At 40.5% G+C, this 19184-nt stretch overlaps 2 protein-coding genes across 2 annotated transcripts; one reads left to right on the top strand and one right to left on the bottom strand.

Moving 5' to 3' along the window:
• Positions 1–2077: 2077 nt before the first annotated feature.
• aptx (aprataxin) lies at positions 2078–5223 on the bottom strand. Its single transcript, XM_079499837.1, has 7 exons — positions 4987–5223; positions 4773–4819; positions 3768–4049; positions 3571–3636; positions 3176–3402; positions 2619–2722; positions 2078–2523 (listed from the first exon to the last, which is right to left on the bottom strand). The coding sequence occupies exons 1-7, from the start codon at positions 5114–5116 to the stop codon at positions 2369–2371; spliced, it is 1011 nt and encodes a 336-aa protein (XP_079355963.1). The 5' UTR covers positions 5117–5223; the 3' UTR covers positions 2078–2368.
• Positions 5224–6829: 1606 nt separating this feature from the next.
• dnaja1 (DnaJ heat shock protein family (Hsp40) member A1) lies at positions 6830–17421 on the top strand. Its single transcript, XM_079498807.1, has 9 exons — positions 6830–6985; positions 9220–9371; positions 9636–9831; positions 10061–10165; positions 11173–11400; positions 11566–11680; positions 12676–12791; positions 14008–14108; positions 15637–17421. Exons 2-9 carry the CDS (start codon positions 9240–9242, stop codon positions 15877–15879), a joined length of 1236 nt encoding a protein of 411 aa, XP_079354933.1. The 5' UTR covers positions 6830–6985; positions 9220–9239; the 3' UTR covers positions 15880–17421.
• The last annotated feature ends 1763 nt before the right edge of the window (positions 17422–19184 follow it).

Genomic DNA, 19184 nt, shown 5'->3' with positions numbered 1-19184 from the left:
GGAATTCCATAAATGAGGGCCTCTAAATTTGATTGATGTTTGGAAGTGCGACAATAGGGTAATTCAAAATCATCTCTTTGCCTTGTGGGGTAGGAGTGAATGTCAGAAGTAACATAACGTTCATAACGAATATCGAATACTGTCTACTTTCATGCACATTGCTGTGAAATAATTAGGCGAGGTTCCATATGCCAAGGTCGCGGGTTCGATCCCCGTACTGGCCACTCTTTCCCCCCCCCCCCCCACCCTACTACTGATAAAATATAATTGCAATGATGATCATTTATATAGTGCTGTTCTCTCGTTCGAGTTAGCATATGCGGCTGCAGTATTCCATACTAGGTTATTTTTCATCCAATATTTCTAATACTTCCACTAGATGGCGACACAATATGAATTGACTGCAAATAGCAGCTACTGATATATGATTTAGGTTCAACTTTAGTAGGCCTATTAGAAGTTTATAGTTATGACTGTGTGAATGTGTAGCCTATTACAGGGGTTTTCAGCTGATTGTGAACCCTAGGGACCACCACCCTAAATAAGAATCAACCTGGAGACCACTGTTGTGTTGGGATGGGAATAGGATATGGGCTAAGATTAGTGCTTTCGTAACACTTGCTATGCAATGAATGCTCTCAACCGATGGTCTATGGGTGGACTACTAAATGGACCATGGCATACTAGGCCTGCAGGTGGTCCATGGGGAAATGTTTTAAAATAGTTAAATAAATTAAAATGTTAAAATAATACAGTAGCCTATTTCAAAAGTCCATCAAATCTAAGAAAATATTTTAATTAATAGCTAATAAAAAGATTGAAATTAAATCATGACTGTTAAGGGCTTGCCACTTGATTTCATTCATTGCACGATACTACGTGCAACTAATTATATCAAGTCCACAGGAATTATTTAACTGAAATATTCGAGTGGTCCAGAGCAAAAGATTTTATTTTTTGAAAAACACTGATCTATTTCTATCCCACGGTTACCCTTATTTCATACTCTTACTTTATCCAACCTAGCATTAAACTCAGGTTAACTGATATACAGTACTGATAGAGCAGACACATGAAATGATTATATAGCCAGTGGGCACATTTCCTAATGATGACTCAATCAAGCAAGCTGGTATACACTTACCCTTCTTGAGATTCTAACTCTCTTTTCTGTGGAATTTCTTAACCCCAGAATTCCCAGTAACTGACAACATTGACACGCTTCCACAGAACAGTGCACAAAAGTTTAGTACACTGTTCTGTGGAAGACAATACAAAATCTTCACTTTGCTACATTACTAAATGCATGGTCAGGGACCACATGTTGAAAACCCCTGGCCAATTACATGCTGGGAATCACAGAATCTTGCATTTTCAACTGATAGTGTACTGTAGTGTAGAGTAGACTGTAGACTCTACCCATCAAAGTCTAACCAATCATTTGGAAACCCTTGCAAACACTATTAGAACTATGGCCACCTCCCAGGAACAGACCATGGTGTGTGCTTTCATATGAATTATGCTGACAGCACTGACTTCCTGAGAATTATGTATCCCAACTTAAGAGTCTCAAGAAGGGTTTCAAGCTAATTTCTTCCTTTGTGTTAGTGTTATAGGTGAGTATGATTAAAAAAAGAAAAAATCCAATTATCAGTGGATCTGATAACAAGATTGTGGTGCATTCATTTGCATCAGGTGTCAAATATTCCTTCCCCTTTCATTTTATTTAGAAATTAATGAATTTGTCTTACAAGTTACAACAGACTTTTGAGAGAGGTAACTTTGTGTACACTTTTCATTGTTAATTAGTAACATTCTCAACCATGTTTATAAATTAAAATTGTCAGCCATTAGCATGACATGCATAGTTATACTGTCTAAAATATACAAATGAAAATACAAGTTACAACAGACTTTTGAGAGAGGTAACTTTGTGTACACTTTTCATTGTTAATTAGTAACATTCTCAACCATGTTTATAAATGAAAATTTATGAAAATTGTCAGCCATTAATAGCATGACATGCATAGTCATAGGCCTACTGTCTAAAATATACAAATGAAAATACTAACAATGGTGAAATGTTTAGACTCGGACAATACAGCCTTTATAGAGAAAATGCTGTAAAAGTACAAAGGGGAGAAAATAAACATGAATGACACCTCTGACTCCAAAGGCAGACTCTTCATAATTAAAGTAGTAGTTCACCTACAAAACAACTGAAAAACGTCTTTAAAGGTGTGTGAAAATCTGAGGCAAGGTATTTTGTTGATGTAAACCCGTATTTGTTATACTATACTTTGTTTTGCGTGACACCTGCCCACAACTAAACTCTGCCCACTCTGCCCTAAACTCGGGCTTAACATTCTTACATAGGCAAATGAGATTTCAGATGTTCCTTGAGACTAGGAATAGTGGAGAGTTCTTTGTGACACATGTGACAGCGGAGAGGTAGTTTCAGCAGCTCATCCATCTTTTCTTTGACGGTGATCCTTCCACCTTTTTCCAGCATCACAATGACGTCTGCGAATGAAACAACCAGTTTGATTTTTTTTATCCGCAAGACAACAACAAACAAATAAAGACTGAGCAAAGTAAATCAAATAAAAATGACTCACCTTGAGAATCTATGAAATAGTCTGTTGTGAAGGAATTCCAGTGCTTCTTGTTCTTTAAACAAGGAGAGTCGAAGTCTTGGCTGATTACATGTAGGTGTACATGACTGTAAAGAACCATAAATAGGACATTATTGAGTATTCATTTTTGGATAGGATAACACCATGCGTACACTGTGAATATATTGGTGTGGTGTGTCGATTCGAGGATAGAGCATTCCAGAATAGTCCAGGTCTATTTGTTTGCACAGTATATTAACAAAATAAACATGTTCTATTATTTTTGTATTACTGTATATGCATTTGTTGTGGAATTGATGTGGCCTTTTCTGTTTTTGCACAAGTCATACAAAATACTTTTATGATTGTTCTGGTGGGGTATATTCCACAAAAATGTAGTACAAGAGGTACTGTACGTCTGTACCACTTCAATAACTCAGAACAGAATCATATTCACGATTATAGAATAAAATTGAAAGTTGAAAAAGTTGAAAAGAACGCACCAATAACCAAAGAGTTAACTTAACTATACTGTGCCACTCAAAAGAATGAACCCTTACCTCATACTGGGGATGGCATGATAGCCTGTGCGGAATCGCAACACACTGGCATCTGGGCACTGTTGAATCATTCTGTCAGCAATTTTCTGCATGTGCCTCAAAAGATCACAATGCTCGCTTCGCACAGCTTTGAGATTTGGAATGGACTCCCAGGGGAGGACCAGCCAGTGGTAGCGGGCCTTTGGGTATTTATCTTTTATCACCACAACTCTTTCATCTTTAAAAACCTAAAAGGTGGGAATGGAATTAATTTAGGTTAAATTTCATCTTAAGTTAAAAGATGAAAGTCCAGAAGAGAAAGTCTGTGGTCAAAACCGTTACCGTCTTGTGATAAATTAGGTTTTCACCACGTATAAGAATCACAATAACATACAAGCCTTAAACAGAAAGACTACCTGCATTTCAGGGTCTTGCATTGAGGCCTTTAGACCCAGACTCCAATGTGACTGTGCAGATGTTTCCTGCAATTAGATACAAATCAAGACATTGTGGTTTATTTTAATATTACATACAATACACCATTCATTATAGTCCTTGGCTGTAGTCACATCATCACAAAAAGCATACATTCTTTATGATGCGTTTGGCTTACACTGGCTGCAGATCCTTTATGGCTGGCTGAAGAGACTGTTATTTCTTCTTTTCTAGCCATTTTATGACTTGGTGGTGCCTCTCTATGATGCTCTCCCTTCTCTGAAACAGGCTCATGTGGTCTTTTATTGTGCTGGCTGCCTCCTCCAGTAGGATCCTCTTTGAATTGCACAGTGTATGGGTACTGCTGATTGACAATGTGGAGCTGCTGGCCAGGTTTCATTTTCAACTCCTTATCTTTACCCACCACCTCGGTGTCTACAGAGGTAGGGTTCGACCCCAGCTTTTGAAACAAGAATGATAAACAAACATGGTAAATAAACTGATGCAGGCCCTTCCATTTGTCAATAAGGTGAACATGTGATTGCATTATGGACATTTACGTGATTACAGAAAACATACATGGTTAAAAAGCAAGGGGGGGGGGTAGCTCTGGTCCATAGCTCTAATGCCGTCGCAGGCTATGGACCATGTACAACGAACCATGTACAACCCAGATTCGGCACAAACAAGGGACTAAATTATTTTCGCTCCTATGCCACCAAAATGTGGAACGCCCTACCAACAGTCATTAAGACATGCGAATCCCTTGACTCCTTCAAAACCGCTCTCAAAGGGCACCTACGGATGGCTGCAATTCGAAACTGGCCCCCGTAAAATCTGAATCCCCCCCACCCCACTGTATATGTTTCTTTTCCCTTTTTACCTCCATTATGATGAATTCCTGTACTGTTCTTTGTCTATATAGAAGTGTCTATTTGTACGTCTCTAAATGTTTTGATGAATTGAACATGGTGGACCCTGTTGTAAACAAGTGTAATGCTTAATTGGGTCGTCCACTCACAGTTAACAGCCTTTGTATTGAGTTTGTGCTTGAAATGTACTGTAATTCTGCAAACTGTTAATAAAATGTTCAATCAATCAATCAAAGACCACTGGACCAGAGCTAGTAACAACAGAGCCATTCTAGGGCTAGGCAATCTCAGTCAAATGGTGTAACTCTTACCTGTTTAACTCTGACATACCCTTTGTTGCAATCAGCTTTCAACTCAACTAGAGAAGGGATAACAATCAACATTTGCACATGTTAACTTCATTTTGTTTTAGCCTATTTATATATTTTACAACTAGCTATTACTGTATTTTACGATTAGCGTTTACTTGCAAACTAATTGCTAGCCATTGTTGCCACATGGAGCAGAAGAGAAGAAGCACAGTACCTTGTTGTCTAGAGCATTTTTTGTCTTTAATAGTAGTCTCTGGACCCCGGCCCAAGACCACTGCTTTAAGATGTGGAAGTTGAATGGGTTTATGATTTCCTTCCTTGCTAACAAGCCAACAAATAGGCATTTTTTCATCCTTTACTTGACCATATACCACACACACAATACAATCACAATCTACACTTTGTTGACACGTTTATTTTGTTGACGCTTGCTGGCGCCTGGCGCGTAAAATTAACGTCATTGACTCGCGCGCAGCCAGAGTAATATGTTCATAATTAAAGGATTCGCCAGTGATGTCACTAATGCGATTAGTGTCAGAGACGACCCCTGCCCTCACCCTGGCTGACAGGGCACAAAGGGTTATTAAATATTGAAATATATTCAAAATGTTTCACATTCTTCAAGATAATTAGAAAATAGCTGATCTACAAGCTCAACTTTGATTTGAAAGTATGGTGACCAGGTGACGCGAGGTTAACTTGGATAAGGACCACTTTTCAACCTATGCTCAATGCTCATATCTAGCCCAAACATTTAGACTCTCGTAGAGGTTTTTTTCGATTCAGAATCGAAAAAAACCTCTACGAGAGTCTAAATGTTTGGGCTAGCTCATATCTAATGATCATGGTAAAATAGCACCATTTGTTTTACTCAGTCTCTGTCTCATAAGACGGCATCGATGCAATCCAAGCTAATACCGTAGAAACTGCAGGCTTTCTATTTCTGAAAAGTTGCAAAGCGAAAATGGAAGCCATCGTTCTCATGATAATAAAAATCTAAATATGTATATTTTTAAATCTTTTTTAAAAAGAATCTGCCTAACACAATGATGTCACTGGTGGGCCGGTTTCTGAACTGCCCACAGTCCTCCTAGTCCTATGAAACACTTTTCTTCCTGGAATTAAGCCTAAAAAAAAGGCTAATGAGACACAGATTTTTTTGGGGTATTTTATCATGATTAGTGAGGACCAATTATATGAATATGAAGATATTGAAAAGTGGTGAAGTGGTCCTTTAACTGATATTTTAGTACTGTAGCTCTGGTTATGGACCAGAGCTACAGACCAAAGACCAATATTATTATGAAGAAAACAAGATGTTAAGACCGCTAAACCAAATAGTATAAAGCGTTGTTTATGGCTTCTGAATGTAGGTCTTTTAACATGTAATGTCTATGAAGTGACGTCACGTCAACACCACTAGGTCTGGAAAGGGGGCGGGGAAGGGCTGTGAGATAGGCCTCTTGAGATCTTGCCCAGTCTAGCTTCTGAAAATCGGGGCGAAAAAACAAGAAGAATTTTGGGGTCTTCTCGTTTTTTTTCATCTTTTTTACCTAACACAATCGACAGCCAATGAAGGTCCCCAGGAGCCCTTTTCAGAGCCTCAAACCCAGTAGAGCGCAGTCCAGTTTCCCTGAAGGGCCCCTGAAAGCCAATGCCCAAGGGCCCCTGGGCGTGGCCCCATGGCTAATTTGGCCCTGGGCCCGGTCCATCCATCGTCAAAGTTTCCCATCCCTACCACCAGAGTTACGCACCGGAAGTAGGCAGAAATGCATTGGACCCAGGCAACAGCCCAGCTTTAATGATGTTAAATCCCTGTATTTTAGATTGTTTTGTAGTAATCGTACAACATAAACATTAAAGAGACTTTGGTTGTTACTGTACAATACTTTAAAACAGTTGTCATGTTGCACACATGCCTATAAGCTCTCCTCCCTCGTTGAAAACAATGTATTTCCAACTCCAGCTTGTCTCAGTCCAGGCTGCCTAGTGCCTACCTACGACTATGCCTGTTATAATGACGTCATTGGCTTGTCCTTGTATCTGTACTGAGTACTCTAGTAGTTTCTATTCAGGCCGAGACCGAGTTCGAAGGTTGAGACTCTAGTCTGGAGAGACACAGAGGGTGAAGAACATATCTGTTATCTGTGAGTGAAGTGAACTGGTGACCCTTTCTCTCAACTTCTCCAAATTGAAATACTTTATTTCAACAGGTATGAATCCACCGACACCTATTTGTAGCTATATTATGTACATAGTAATGATGTTGGTTTACTTGAGGGTTCAACTTGGTTAGCCCCAAACTAGGCCTGGTGAATGGCGCGCTAGTTGCCTAGCTTAGCATTGCAGCATGTTATGCTAACAGTCTACTCTTCGGTGATGTGTTTACTGTTTTCCAGCTCTGTTAGAAGTGTCCATAGAACACACAACACATAGTTGGAAGGTTTTTCCACCGTATTCTAAAATTGTTGCTTGACCTACCTGTGAGAAACGGCAGCTATAACGTTACCACAATTATGTTGTGGCATCGACATTATTGTTTTCTTAGCATGACAGACAGTTTCGAACTAAGAACGTATGCTAGTCCTTCATTTCATCTACATCTGTACAAGACAGTCGTATATGTATTTTATCGAGTCTGAGCTTTTCTTGGTAAAAGTTAGCCATGAAACATGTCGTGATTATCATGACAGTCATGGCGCAACTGCAGCCTGTTTGCGCAATCGCTACATTTACAGTCAATGTGTGTATATAAACATTCCGATTTAAAATATAAAGTCTTCGCCACATGTGCCACGGGTGTTAGAAATTTGCTGGTACAGCGATTAGCATTGCTGCATCCAGCGTTGTTTAATAAAAAGCATTTTTATCCGAGCTCCCCGGCTACTTTTCTCAAACGGGGTTCGTTTGGGAAATTCACAGTTGCACACCGGGAGCGCACTCGCCTATTAGTCTGTATTGGCAGGGCGGTCAGCGTGCCTATATCGAACACACCGAGTGCCACACTCCTCCCAACCGATAGGGGCGCGTAGTTGAAAGCCAATGGCAAAAAACAGCTGCTTTTTATTAAACAACGCGGGGTGCAGCAATGCTAATCATTGGACCAGCACATTTTTAACACCCGTGGCACATGTGGCGAGTACTTTATATTTGGAATCTGAATGTTTATGTACACGTTTACAATGTAAATGTAGCGATCGCGTAAAACAGGCGGAAGTTAAGCCATGACGAGCGTCATGTGAACCATGGCTACCTTAGAACAAGACAGTCGTATATGTATTTTTATCGAGTCTGAGCTTTTCTTGGTAAAAGTCAGACTATCAAATATTATGATAGTCTTGAAAGTAATGATAGTCTTGATCCAAGGCTACTTTGCCATAGTAGTTAATGCGAGTTAATGTTTTTTTGTTGTTGCTTGAAGTATTTATTAACAATTTAGTCCCTTGTTTGTGCCGAATGTGGGTTGCACATGGTTTGTTGAATTCCCTCTGGTGTTGTGGGTGTGAACTTCGTTGACATTAAGGAAGTATTTAGACAGGTACATATATGTATCTTGGTGGTGTAGCGAATCTTGTGGACCAGACCCATTGCAAGATGCTGTACTGTTAGCCATTCCAGCCTGTCAAAATGGGCAGGGGACAGGGTGAGGTGGTGGTAGCCTGGCCAGTAGTAGCCTGACCAGTTTGTTTTGGGAAGTCCACCAATTATACCCTCCACTTGTAACTAACTGCTACATGAAATGTGCAAATTGAAGGTCAAAACCGGTCTGTAACCGTATTAGCAGTTTTATTGAAGTGTGACAGAGCATTAATAAAGGGATGGCTAACTGGAATAAGCACCGTGGGAATTGCACCACATCTACTATGGCACATAAATGATCCTCTAGACAAAACAGGAAAGGGCGCACTGTACACCAGTGTTGGTGAGGTGCTGGTCTAAGGCGCGATTCATACTCCTATTTTAGAGCCGAATAAAAGTCGGTTCGGCTCTGTAGAGCCTACAATGTGACGTCATTTGAGGTTCGGGGGGGCGGGTACCGGGTACCGTCCTAAAGTCGGCTCTTCAGGTCTACTGAAAATTTCTGACGAGCCGAAATCATTTCGGCACTACAGCGGTAAAATAGGAGTATGAATCGGCAGGCAGTAAACGAGTAAAAATAAGAAAAAGGCTGCACACTCGTAGCCACGATGCTGTATATTTATTTATTTAACGTTTCGACATTGGAGGTGGGAATGATCCTCACCTGAACTAACACCTGAAACAGACACATTTGTTACTGAAGAAAGACAGATGTGATTCCAAAACACATACATATTTCAAAAAGACTAGAAGTAGCTGTGGGAGGGAAGGGGTTCGTGATTAATATAATCCTGTGTTCATTTAACTCTGTAAATGGAACTGAATGGTCCTGTCATCGCTTGTCTGTTGTTTTTATTTACTTTCTCAGGTTAATCCTCTAAGAAAACCATGGTTAAGGAAACAGGATTTTATGATGTGTTGGGTGTGAAGCCCAGTGCCACACCAGATGAGCTGAAAAAGTCCTATCGAAAACTGGCCTTGAAATACCACCCCGACAAGAATCCTACAGAGGGGGAGAAGGTAATTTGTTGTTTATTACCATAAATTGACATTTGTGCAGTATACGTATTATATGCTCTACTCAAAACTCAGAATACTTTGCTCTGTCGATTTTGAAGAATTCTAGAATGGAATATAAATGTACACCTGCAAGAGTGCAAACTAAGTGTACACATAAGGTCGTCATGGTATATATATTCTTTCTGAGAGACTAGATGTTGCCATTGCAGTTTTTCCATGAGGCATATTTTGTGAACACAAATATGTCTATTTCTTTCTGTGCAGTTCAAGCAGATATCTCAAGCATATGAGGTATTGTCCGACGCGCAGAAGAGAAAAGTGTATGACCGAGGAGGCGAGAAGGCAATAAAGGAAGGTGGAACTGGTGGTGGTGGATGTGCTGGTGGTGGGAGTTTTGCATCACCCATGGACATCTTTGACATGTTTTTTGGAGGAGGTGGCCAAAGAGCCAAGCTAAGAGGTATGCTAAAGTGTGTGTAGTGTGTGTGTGTGTGTGTGTGTGTGTGTGTGTGTGTGTGTGTGTGTGTGTGTCTGACTATAGATTTAATCTAAAAGGTACAAAGCGTGCTGCGTTGATGTTGATTGTGTGTTTGAGATGTAAACCCTATCATGAGAGTTGCATTGTTTTAGCATATTTCCTTGAATTGTCTTCTGTAGAATTGAAATGTAATGTTCTTCTCCAATTCCAGGAAAGAATATTGTTCATCAGCTTACAGTGTCTTTGGAAGATCTTTATAATGGAGCTAAAAGAAAACTTTCTCTTCAGAAGAATGTACTTTGTGAAAAATGTGATGGTAAGTCATATCCTACCAGTGGTTCTCAAAGTGGGATGCAGGAATCCTTGAGGGGGTTCCATGGGCTGTATACTTCCCAGTAAAATGAGGAACTGTTTCATTTCACAATCATTTCACTGGCTAGAAGTTTGCCCAATGAGAAAATGATTTTCTCTCATAGGTTTCACACTCCACTGTTGTCTCCTCAACCCACTGTGTAGACAGTTCTAAATTCTAATTCCGTACTAAATCTAATCAACAACAACCTTATGGGGGTTCCTGGCACTAAATACTTTCAAATGGGGGTCGGCGGCCTAATGCATATCAATTTGAGGTCCTTGACATGAAAATGTTTGAGAACCACTCACTGTCCTATACAATGTTGTTACCATGTGGAAATGTTATGTTCTTTGTAGGGCTGTCGAATAAATAATCAAACCTTGAATAATTGATGCACATCGATTAAATAACATGACTGAAGCAGTGGCATGTTCCTGGCTATAAAAGTGTCATCACATGATTAGTCAGATGTGACTGCACCTTAAAAAAAGATTGACTTTGGAGATAGGTAGGCAACTCAAAACTATTGTCAGACTGTGACACATTATTTTACTGTGCTAAAGTTCTACTTGAATGTTGGCACACATGAAATAAATATTGGTTAATGTTTTCCTTTTGTACGCTTGTTCTTCACAATCAGCTGCGATTGCTCTTTTGTGTATACAACTGTTCTGACTTTACTATTTTGTCTGCAAGAGAAGGACCAATATTCTATAATATTATGAAGTTCCATTGATCCAAGCAGTAACGACATCATCGGTTGATTCTTGATTATTAAAATAAACATGCTCTGAAAATCCACCGACATTTCTTTTTGAGTGGTGCAACCATAGGGTGCAGCCACTCCAATGTCCAGCTTTGTCTGTCCCTGGCTGTGACCCTGTGTCCCTATGTATGTTTTGGGTACGAACAGGGGGCGCTGTTGCACCACTCACTTCAGACTGGTCTGATTATTTTTCCTTTGTTAGGACGTGGGAGTCGAAAGGGAGCTGCAGAGATGTGCATGCCCTGCCAAGGTACAGGTGTGCAGGTTCGCTGGCACCAGATTACACCAGGAATGGCTCAGCAGATGAGCACTGTGTGTCATAGCTGCCAGGGCCAAGGACAGCGCATTAGCCACAAGGACCGCTGTAAAGGCTGTGGTGGAGCCAAAATTCTGCGACAGAAAAAAATCTTGGAGGTCACCATTGAACAAGGTGGGAGTGTTGGAATGGATGTTTGCGCATCTTGTGCTGCTTAAACAATTTACAGACCACGTGTTTGCATAGTACTACATCATATTAGAGGTAGTCTCTAAATATGGTAAAGGTACATTTCTCATAAATTAACAGAAAAAAACACATTTGACTTAATTTGCACAGGAATGAGAGATGGCCAGAAAATAGTTTTCCATGGTGAAGGAGACCAAGAACCAGGACTGGACGCTGGTGATATTGTCATTGTCCTGGACCAAAGAGAACATTCATGTTTCACCAGGTAACATGAGTACCAAACATCTTCAAATGCTTGCATAATGTTTTCCGGTAAACTAATGGAAGTATCTTTTTTTTATAAAGAGTTTGATTTCCAATTTACCTGATTAGTGACGTATAGTATGGTAGTAGCACACATGGTAGCAGTAGCACAAATGACTGTTAACTAGCTTAAATTGATATGACACGTGATTCTGTGGTTGCCATGCAACGACGAGGTGAATACTTACCCAGCTGCGTTGAATGTCCTTATGCAAGGTAGTAACTAGCAATTGACAGCCCATACATCCAAACTGTACCTCTAGGTACCGAAAGTAGTGATTTCTTGGAATCTTATATTCCTGAACCACAGCCCAAAGGATTTGAATGCCCCCTCATCAAATAGGCCCGCACAGAATATCACTCTACAGCTGTGCCATGCCTTGAAGCCCAGATCCAAGTGCAATGGTAAGAAGCGATGGTTAAACTACAACAAATTAGTGGTGTCTTACCGCTTGACTTTTAAAGTGTTAGCTGAATCAAATCCAGATTTTGCTTTGAATCACTGGATTTAGATTAAAGGTTTGCAGTTTTATGGGTAGTGGAGGTGCCAATAGCAAGATTGGAGAGACTGGAAGACTAGATTGCAGTTCCATTACGTTCATTTGTAGCGGTGCAATGAAGTGCTTGGCAGAAAGTAGCTCATAAAATGTCTACGATGGATTTTTATGAAACAAGCACTTTCGAAAGATCGAAAGAGGATAATTCAAGCTTTTCATACAGCTGCCATGTTGGTGAGTTTGACGTTTAATACATACAGATGGGACGTTTCTGTTTGGATGTATGGGCTGTCAATGGCAAAATTGCGGCTAGTTACCACCCTGCCATTAACTTAATGGCAAGATGGCCACAGTCTGCATAAGGTCAATGCTGTACCAAATAGTCACTCGCATTTTGCAGCCTGCATAATGCACCAGGCGGTTTTTCCCGTGTTTAATCTGGACGTCTTGTTGCCACCAGGCAAGGAGAGAATCTGTTCATGACCATGGAGTTGCAGCTGGTTGAGTCTTTGTGTGGTTTCCAGAAGGCTGTTCCGACCCTGGACAATAGAACCCTCCTGATCACATCACATCCAGGTAAACCAGACTGTCGTGTTGCCCTTGTTATGCTCCCCTGTTATTGTCTCCACCAGGCCGAAGGCATGGGGAAATAGTATGTTTTGCACTCCGTCCGTCCGTCCGTGTGTCCGTCCGTCTGTGAACAGCTAATCTCCGGCACCGTTAACCCGGTCGATGCCACATTATGCACACACACTCCATGGATGCCAACGATGAACCTCTGCCCCAAAATTTCCAGAACGGCCTGTTATAGCGCCACCAGGAGGCCACTTTGTGCAAAACAAGCTTTTGGACAGTACACCTACAGATTTTGTCCAAACATCACGCAAATTGGTACACAGTCTCTCTAGAGCCATTCAACGAAACGGGTCTTTCAGATTTCTCAGACTCCATCCTGATTGGCTAAGATTGGCTTCCAAAGTTCGCAGGAGTGCTCAGTTTCAAACAAAATGCTGCAAATCATGAACACATTGTGTGATTTCCGTGAAATTGCGCACGCACATTCCCACTAGGCCAAGGAATAAATGCCACGTGAACATTTTCAACTCAGCCTCATGGTGGCGCTATAACTGGCCGAAAATAGTTTTTACCTCCAACTGCACGGATTTGTGGATAACTTTGTATGCCAACTCCCTAGAGGCCAAGGAAAAATCTTTGCCTGGAATTTTTCACATCTGCTCTTTATAGCGCCACCAGGAGGCCGACATATGTAAAACAAATTTTCTAATATTACTCCTTCAGATGTTATCCAAATTTCACGCAAATCGGTACACATGCTCTCCATAGTCATGTGATCAAGACGGGTTTGTTTGATTTCTCATAATCCACCTTCATTGCCTACGATTGGCTTCTAAACTTTTCAGGAGTAGCCCGCTTTGTACCCGTTTTGTACAAATCGCCACAACTACTCAACGCAGCGTCCGATTGCGGTGAAACTGTGCATGCATATTCCCACTAGGCTGAGGAAGAAATGCCACTTGACAGTTTTCAACAGGCCAAGCCGTGACACACACACACACACACACACAAAACATGATTATATTACTCCTAAACATTTTGCCAAACATCACACACACTCCTATCCTCCTGGTGGAGACCTGTGCCCAGAAGGGCACTTTTTCTAGTTTTCCTTTTGAGATGACAATCTTATGGCTGACACTGCCTGTGGCACTGTCTCTTATATTTAATAATTAATAAATGTATGTTGAAACTGAAACCATCGTGTTCCCTTAAGGGAAATTAATCAAGCCTGGAGACAAGAAGTGTGTCCCGGAGGAAGGGATGCCCATGCTCCGCAGGACATTTGAGAAGGGACGTCTTATCATTGAATTTAAGGTATGGCTTGTGCTTTTCCTGCACATACTGTACAAAATGTTCTGAAGAAAAGGCAGTGATCCAAGCACTCATTTTTATACCTTTTTTGAGTGTGCCTTTTCCTCAGTATTGCAGTCCCACTGATCTTTGAACACCAGTCTACTTTTAAACTTTTTTGCACCTCCATCAAGCACCTAGGGTGACCAGATCCAAAGTGTTCATTTGAGGGGCAGAAGTATCACTTGTGTGGGACATGGGGGACGGGACGGGGTTAGCGACTTATTACTTAAAACCTTTGATTCTAACATGTAAACAACATTAAATAAGAAGGTTGCCTCTGGTTATATCACATTTTTCCGATTTTGATTCTGGAAAGTTATGCAAAATCATGTTTTTCTATATAATGCCTAATTTGCATATTTAAATGTACAATTTCATAATTTCTTAAAATGTGTCATCCAATTCACCTAGGTGAAAATAAATATCAAAAAACTCATGTAGAAGGGTCATCATACGGTACTTTACTTGAAACCGTTTAATCTATATTAACCCATTTAGGCCTGACGTCGAAATTTAAAAAATGTCTTCTATGGCTTTGCCTACTCATTTGGTAATCTCGTCTCGAAAACTCCTGGGAACCCAGATTAGGTAATCATAGCCCACATTTGGAGCTCTGGCTCATGGACTTCTGACTTATGTTGGTATTTTAACACCTGAATGCAGCCTGACCACTGACCTGACCAGTAATGTAAACCAACCAGAATCTCAACTGAGAATACAAGTTCTGTTTCAAGCTATGTCTATAAAGAGACACAATTTGGCCATGCAGTTCAAACCTGTCACCCTGCACTGAGCCACTATAGACCTCATAGACAGACCTGTCACCCTGCACTGAGCCACTATAGACCTCATAGACAGACCTGTCACCCTGCACTGAGCCACTATAGACCTCATAGACAGACCTGTCACCCTGCACTGAGCCACTATAGACCTCATAGACAGACCTGTCACCCTGCACTGAGCCACTATAGACCTCATAGACAGACCTGTCACCCTGCACTGAGCCACTATAGACCTCATAGCAGCTACAGAACAACAGGAAAGCCCTCGATGCCCTTTTAGTGACCAGAATCAGATCCAAACTGATCTGTCTCACATTTTGTTTTAAATGCAAGGTTCATGGGTGGTATGGCCGACTTGGTACCATAGCCTAGGGGATATTTCTCATGTTATTTTAACAGACATAATAATAACACATCTTGCAGGAAAGAGGCAAGAGAGTCAACTATTAGGGGACTAACTGTTAAGGCATTTCAGCAGTGAGGCCTGCCAGTCACAATGTGGGACGTGGTCTCAATTTGTGGGACGCCTGAAAAGTCCTGGCAATGAGGGACTGTCCCACGCAAAGGGGGACATCTGGTCACCCTACGAGCACCTGGTTGATTATCTCTTTGTCGCTAAACAAAATGTTCTATTGACATAATACTCATAATGTGTGCCATTGTGCCATGAATGATCCTATGTAACTTATGTTTGGTTCTAACTCCAGGTGGCGTTTCCACAAGCCAATTTCCTCCCCAAGAACAAGCTGAAAGAGTTGGAGGGGTACCTTCCAGAAAAGATGGAGGCAGATCAGCCAGAGAGCATGGATGATGACCTCTACATCTATTCTGAACTAGAGGACTGTGATTTTGAAAAGAGAAAAAAACACCACCGCAACCACACCACCCCAACCACTATGGAAGAAGATGACTTTGCCACTGCTGGTGGTGTCCAGTGCCAGACGTCTTAAAAAGAACCCCAACCTTTTTTTTCCTCCTAACCTTGAGCCCCAATCTTTGTATCAAGAAATGCACCCTTTTGACAGTTTTGTGCACTTTTTTTTTTCCCTTTAATTATTTTATTAAATGTTCATTTCTAATATTGTGGTCTTATATGTTGGATATATGGAGCTGTGATTGAAGCAAGTTCTACCTGGTTGTTTGTGTTGTACAGTTATTGTACCGTTTTTGTGGACTGAAAGGATCCTGTTAATGTACCTGCACAGGGATTTAAATTTACTCATGGGACTCATTGAAATATTTTGTTGTGTTAACCCTTTTTTAGATTTCTTTCTTTCTTTTGTTCTTTCATCAACTAGCTCAAGGACCACTGCTGTTTGTGGCTTGCAGAGGGTAAAGCCCAAACCACACCAAAGGGTTGCGTTGGGACGAAATGTTTTTTAAGGTAAACCGTTTTGTCCGAACGCAACCCTTTGGTGTGGTTTGGGCTTTAGACCTACATTTTTGCCTAATCAAACACTGTTTCAGCCATTTACGTTTTAAAATGATGCCATAATAAGCTGTTTGCCTGAGTGAGCTGGAAAACCCCTCGATGAGGACAAATGGCTCTTTTCATTATTCCGTGTTCAGTGCTGGGTGTATTTTATGTGCAGAGTGACTGAACATACAATATACCCTTTTTTTTAAGGGCTATATCTAAATAATGGCACATGTGTTGATGGTGGTTAATTCATTCCAAGCTACTTAATTTGTTCAAAGTAATTTACTTTTATTTAACATTTTCACCGTGGAGAAATATTGACTATTGTCTTGCATAGCCTTATTCGGATTTGTGGGAAGATATTCTAAATAAACATGGCGGGTTTGTGACCTGTGAATTGTTGCAGAGCCACAATGCAATCATACAATTGAATAATTATTATGGTAGGCTTATCTATTATTTTTTGCCATAACCTTGCTATTTGTTTCTCATTAAGGCACTATTTTCAAAGTTTTTACAGATTGCTTACTGCCTTGGAAATGTTTCCTTCTCCAGTTTAAAGATGTGCAAATTGTGCATGATTGCATCATGTGCTGGTATGTTTGCTGTTTGCCATATTTTGCCCCAGTTGACTATAAATGATTAAGTCACAGTATGCTTGTTACAAACAAATGTAAATATGACTTTACAGCCAACGTGTTTTTGGGAACCACATGTTGGATAAAACAACCAATCTGTAGCTTCTTAACCTTAGGTTAATTTGGATGAAAGGCTAAAACCGGCTTATCCTCCATAACTCAACAGCTGCTTGTGGTTCAGTTTAATTTCTTCAATTAACATTTTGGCCTACGGCTAGGATATTTTAAAAGTGAACTACAATGCTCAATGGGAGGACTTCTCATATTTTCAGAATTCTTGCAAACAGTGTTAAAGGATTTCAGGGCAAGTCAGCATCATTCTAATGTAAAGAAGAAAAAAGATTGCAAAGTGTCTTACTAAGTATGTATATTAGGACCAATCATTTACTTGTTTATTATATGGTCATAATTTATAATTAAAGCCTGAGTCTGTAGATCAAGGTTGCAATGTTTTCCTTTTCCACACATTCCTGCAGTCAGTAAAACAGGCTATATCAGGCAAAAGCCACACTAGCAAACACTTTCTACTGTATGCAATATTTCACTAGATTGGATAACCACAATGTAGCTGAAGAAAGAACCAGGGTGGACATTTGAGTGAGACCTTGTTAACCATCTACAGATGGTACATCTGATATTTATTATTTTACATAATATAACAATTGAGTGATTCACATTGATTTAATTTGCTCAATAGGTTTTTTCATTCAATCTTAAATGATTGAATGAAAAAACCTATTTTGTTTTTGTATGCATCAATGTGGCCTAGCAATAAATAACAAAGACAATGTTAACTGTTTAAATTGACATGAACTGTAGTGTTATGTACAAGATATACAGTATACAAGATACAGTATGAGAGCACAATTTTACAATAGACAAACTAGATTGTAAAAAGAATACATATTGGTAGACAATTCCTTGCAGGCATACTAACCCCACAGATGCACAACTACACCAATTCATAAAAATACATTAGTATCTCAACAAACCAATGTAGTGAGCACGTTAAGTGCATACAACATTAATATAAATCGGCTGTTGGATACGGAAAGTAACTGGAGTACCACTGATTTATTTTACTAGTCAACAATAACATACACAATTATGTATGTATGATATTTAGACTGTTCTGGTGGGAAATGCAGGAATCATAGAACAGCTAGGATTACTGTTTAACAACATTTATTAACGAAAAGAAGAATGCATGAAACGATACGAGACGAATAATGAACAGAAACGAAGATGACCCGTGACGGACCATCCAGCTGGTCATCGGGTAATTTAAGCCGAGGTGGGGAGGCTTCGGGGATCCGCCGTGCTCCCGGGCACGACGAACCTGCCTTAGGGACCTGTAAAAAGGAGAGGTTAGAGAGGGAGTAGGATGAGAATTAGGGTGGGGGAAGGGATGACGAAACTAAGTGAGAACAGAGGGAGAACCTTGGGTTGGACGGGCTCTCTTATATACAGGTGGAGGTGACCCGATTGGAGGTGGCTTGACAGGAGGTGTGGTCCTGCTCCTGAACTTCAGCTATGAGCTCCATTTTCTGTTGAGCATACCTGTAGTTGCTGCCTGCTGTTCTATATTTTTGGACTGTGCCTAACGCAGTGGTTCCCATCCCAAACACACTGGTTCGGGACGCATTTATAATGTGTTATTCTTATTTTGTCAAAAGATTTTCAAAAATAATAAAAGAAAACATTTCTACATTTATTCTTAAAAACTAGTGAAAACAGATAGTAGATCTACAAGCTCACAAGGCTCAAAGTGACGGCTTGTAGATGGGTCATTTTCACGATTAAATAGTGCTTAAGTTATTAATTCATAATCATAATCGATTCCTAGTAAGTTTGGATCCCGTAGAGACACATTTATCTTTTGGGTCTCCACTGGCACTGGAAAGGTTTGGGAACCGCTGGCTGGTCTTTTGTAATTTTTATCCCACGATTTTGTAACCCATTTTTCACCCCTGTGTCAATTATCTATTGTAATCCTGGGCTCTACACACCCTCCGCCAACCTGGGGAGAGCAACAGACTCCATCAGGCGCCCCAGCTGGCCAGGGGAGGCAGTTTAATGACCAGGATTACTGCATGTTTTTGTGAGGGTACCTACCCTAGGGGACACGGGGAGAACATGCAAACTCCACACAGAAGGGCCCTTTCACCCTTCGGTCTAACGTAATGTTTAACTTTTC

This window comes from Electrona antarctica (assembly GCF_951216825.1).
Source record: "Electrona antarctica genome assembly, chromosome: 4".
NCBI lineage: Eukaryota > Metazoa > Chordata > Actinopteri > Myctophiformes > Myctophidae > Electrona > Electrona antarctica.
The sequence above is the reverse complement of the archived record's forward strand: the minus strand, read 5'-3'. Positions and strand labels throughout refer to the sequence as shown.

Coding starts and splice junctions, on each gene's coding strand:
- aptx (XM_079499837.1), bottom strand. CDS start 5,116: ATGCCTATTTGTTGGCTTGTTAGCAAGGAAGGAAATCATAAACCCATT. Junction 3,637..3,767: donor ATAAAGGATCTGCAGCCAGT/GTAAGCCAAACG, acceptor ATCTAATTGCAG/GAAACATCTGCACAGTCACA. Junction 2,723..3,175: donor CATGCCATCCCCAGTATGAG/GTAAGGGTTCAT, acceptor GGTTCTTTACAG/TCATGTACACCTACATGTAA.
- dnaja1 (XM_079498807.1), top strand. CDS start 9,240: ATGGTTAAGGAAACAGGATTTTATGATGTGTTGGGTGTGAAGCCCAGT. Junction 11,681..12,675: donor GAACATTCATGTTTCACCAG/GTAACATGAGTA, acceptor TGTTGCCACCAG/GCAAGGAGAGAATCTGTTCA. Junction 12,792..14,007: donor CCTGATCACATCACATCCAG/GTAAACCAGACT, acceptor TGTTCCCTTAAG/GGAAATTAATCAAGCCTGGA.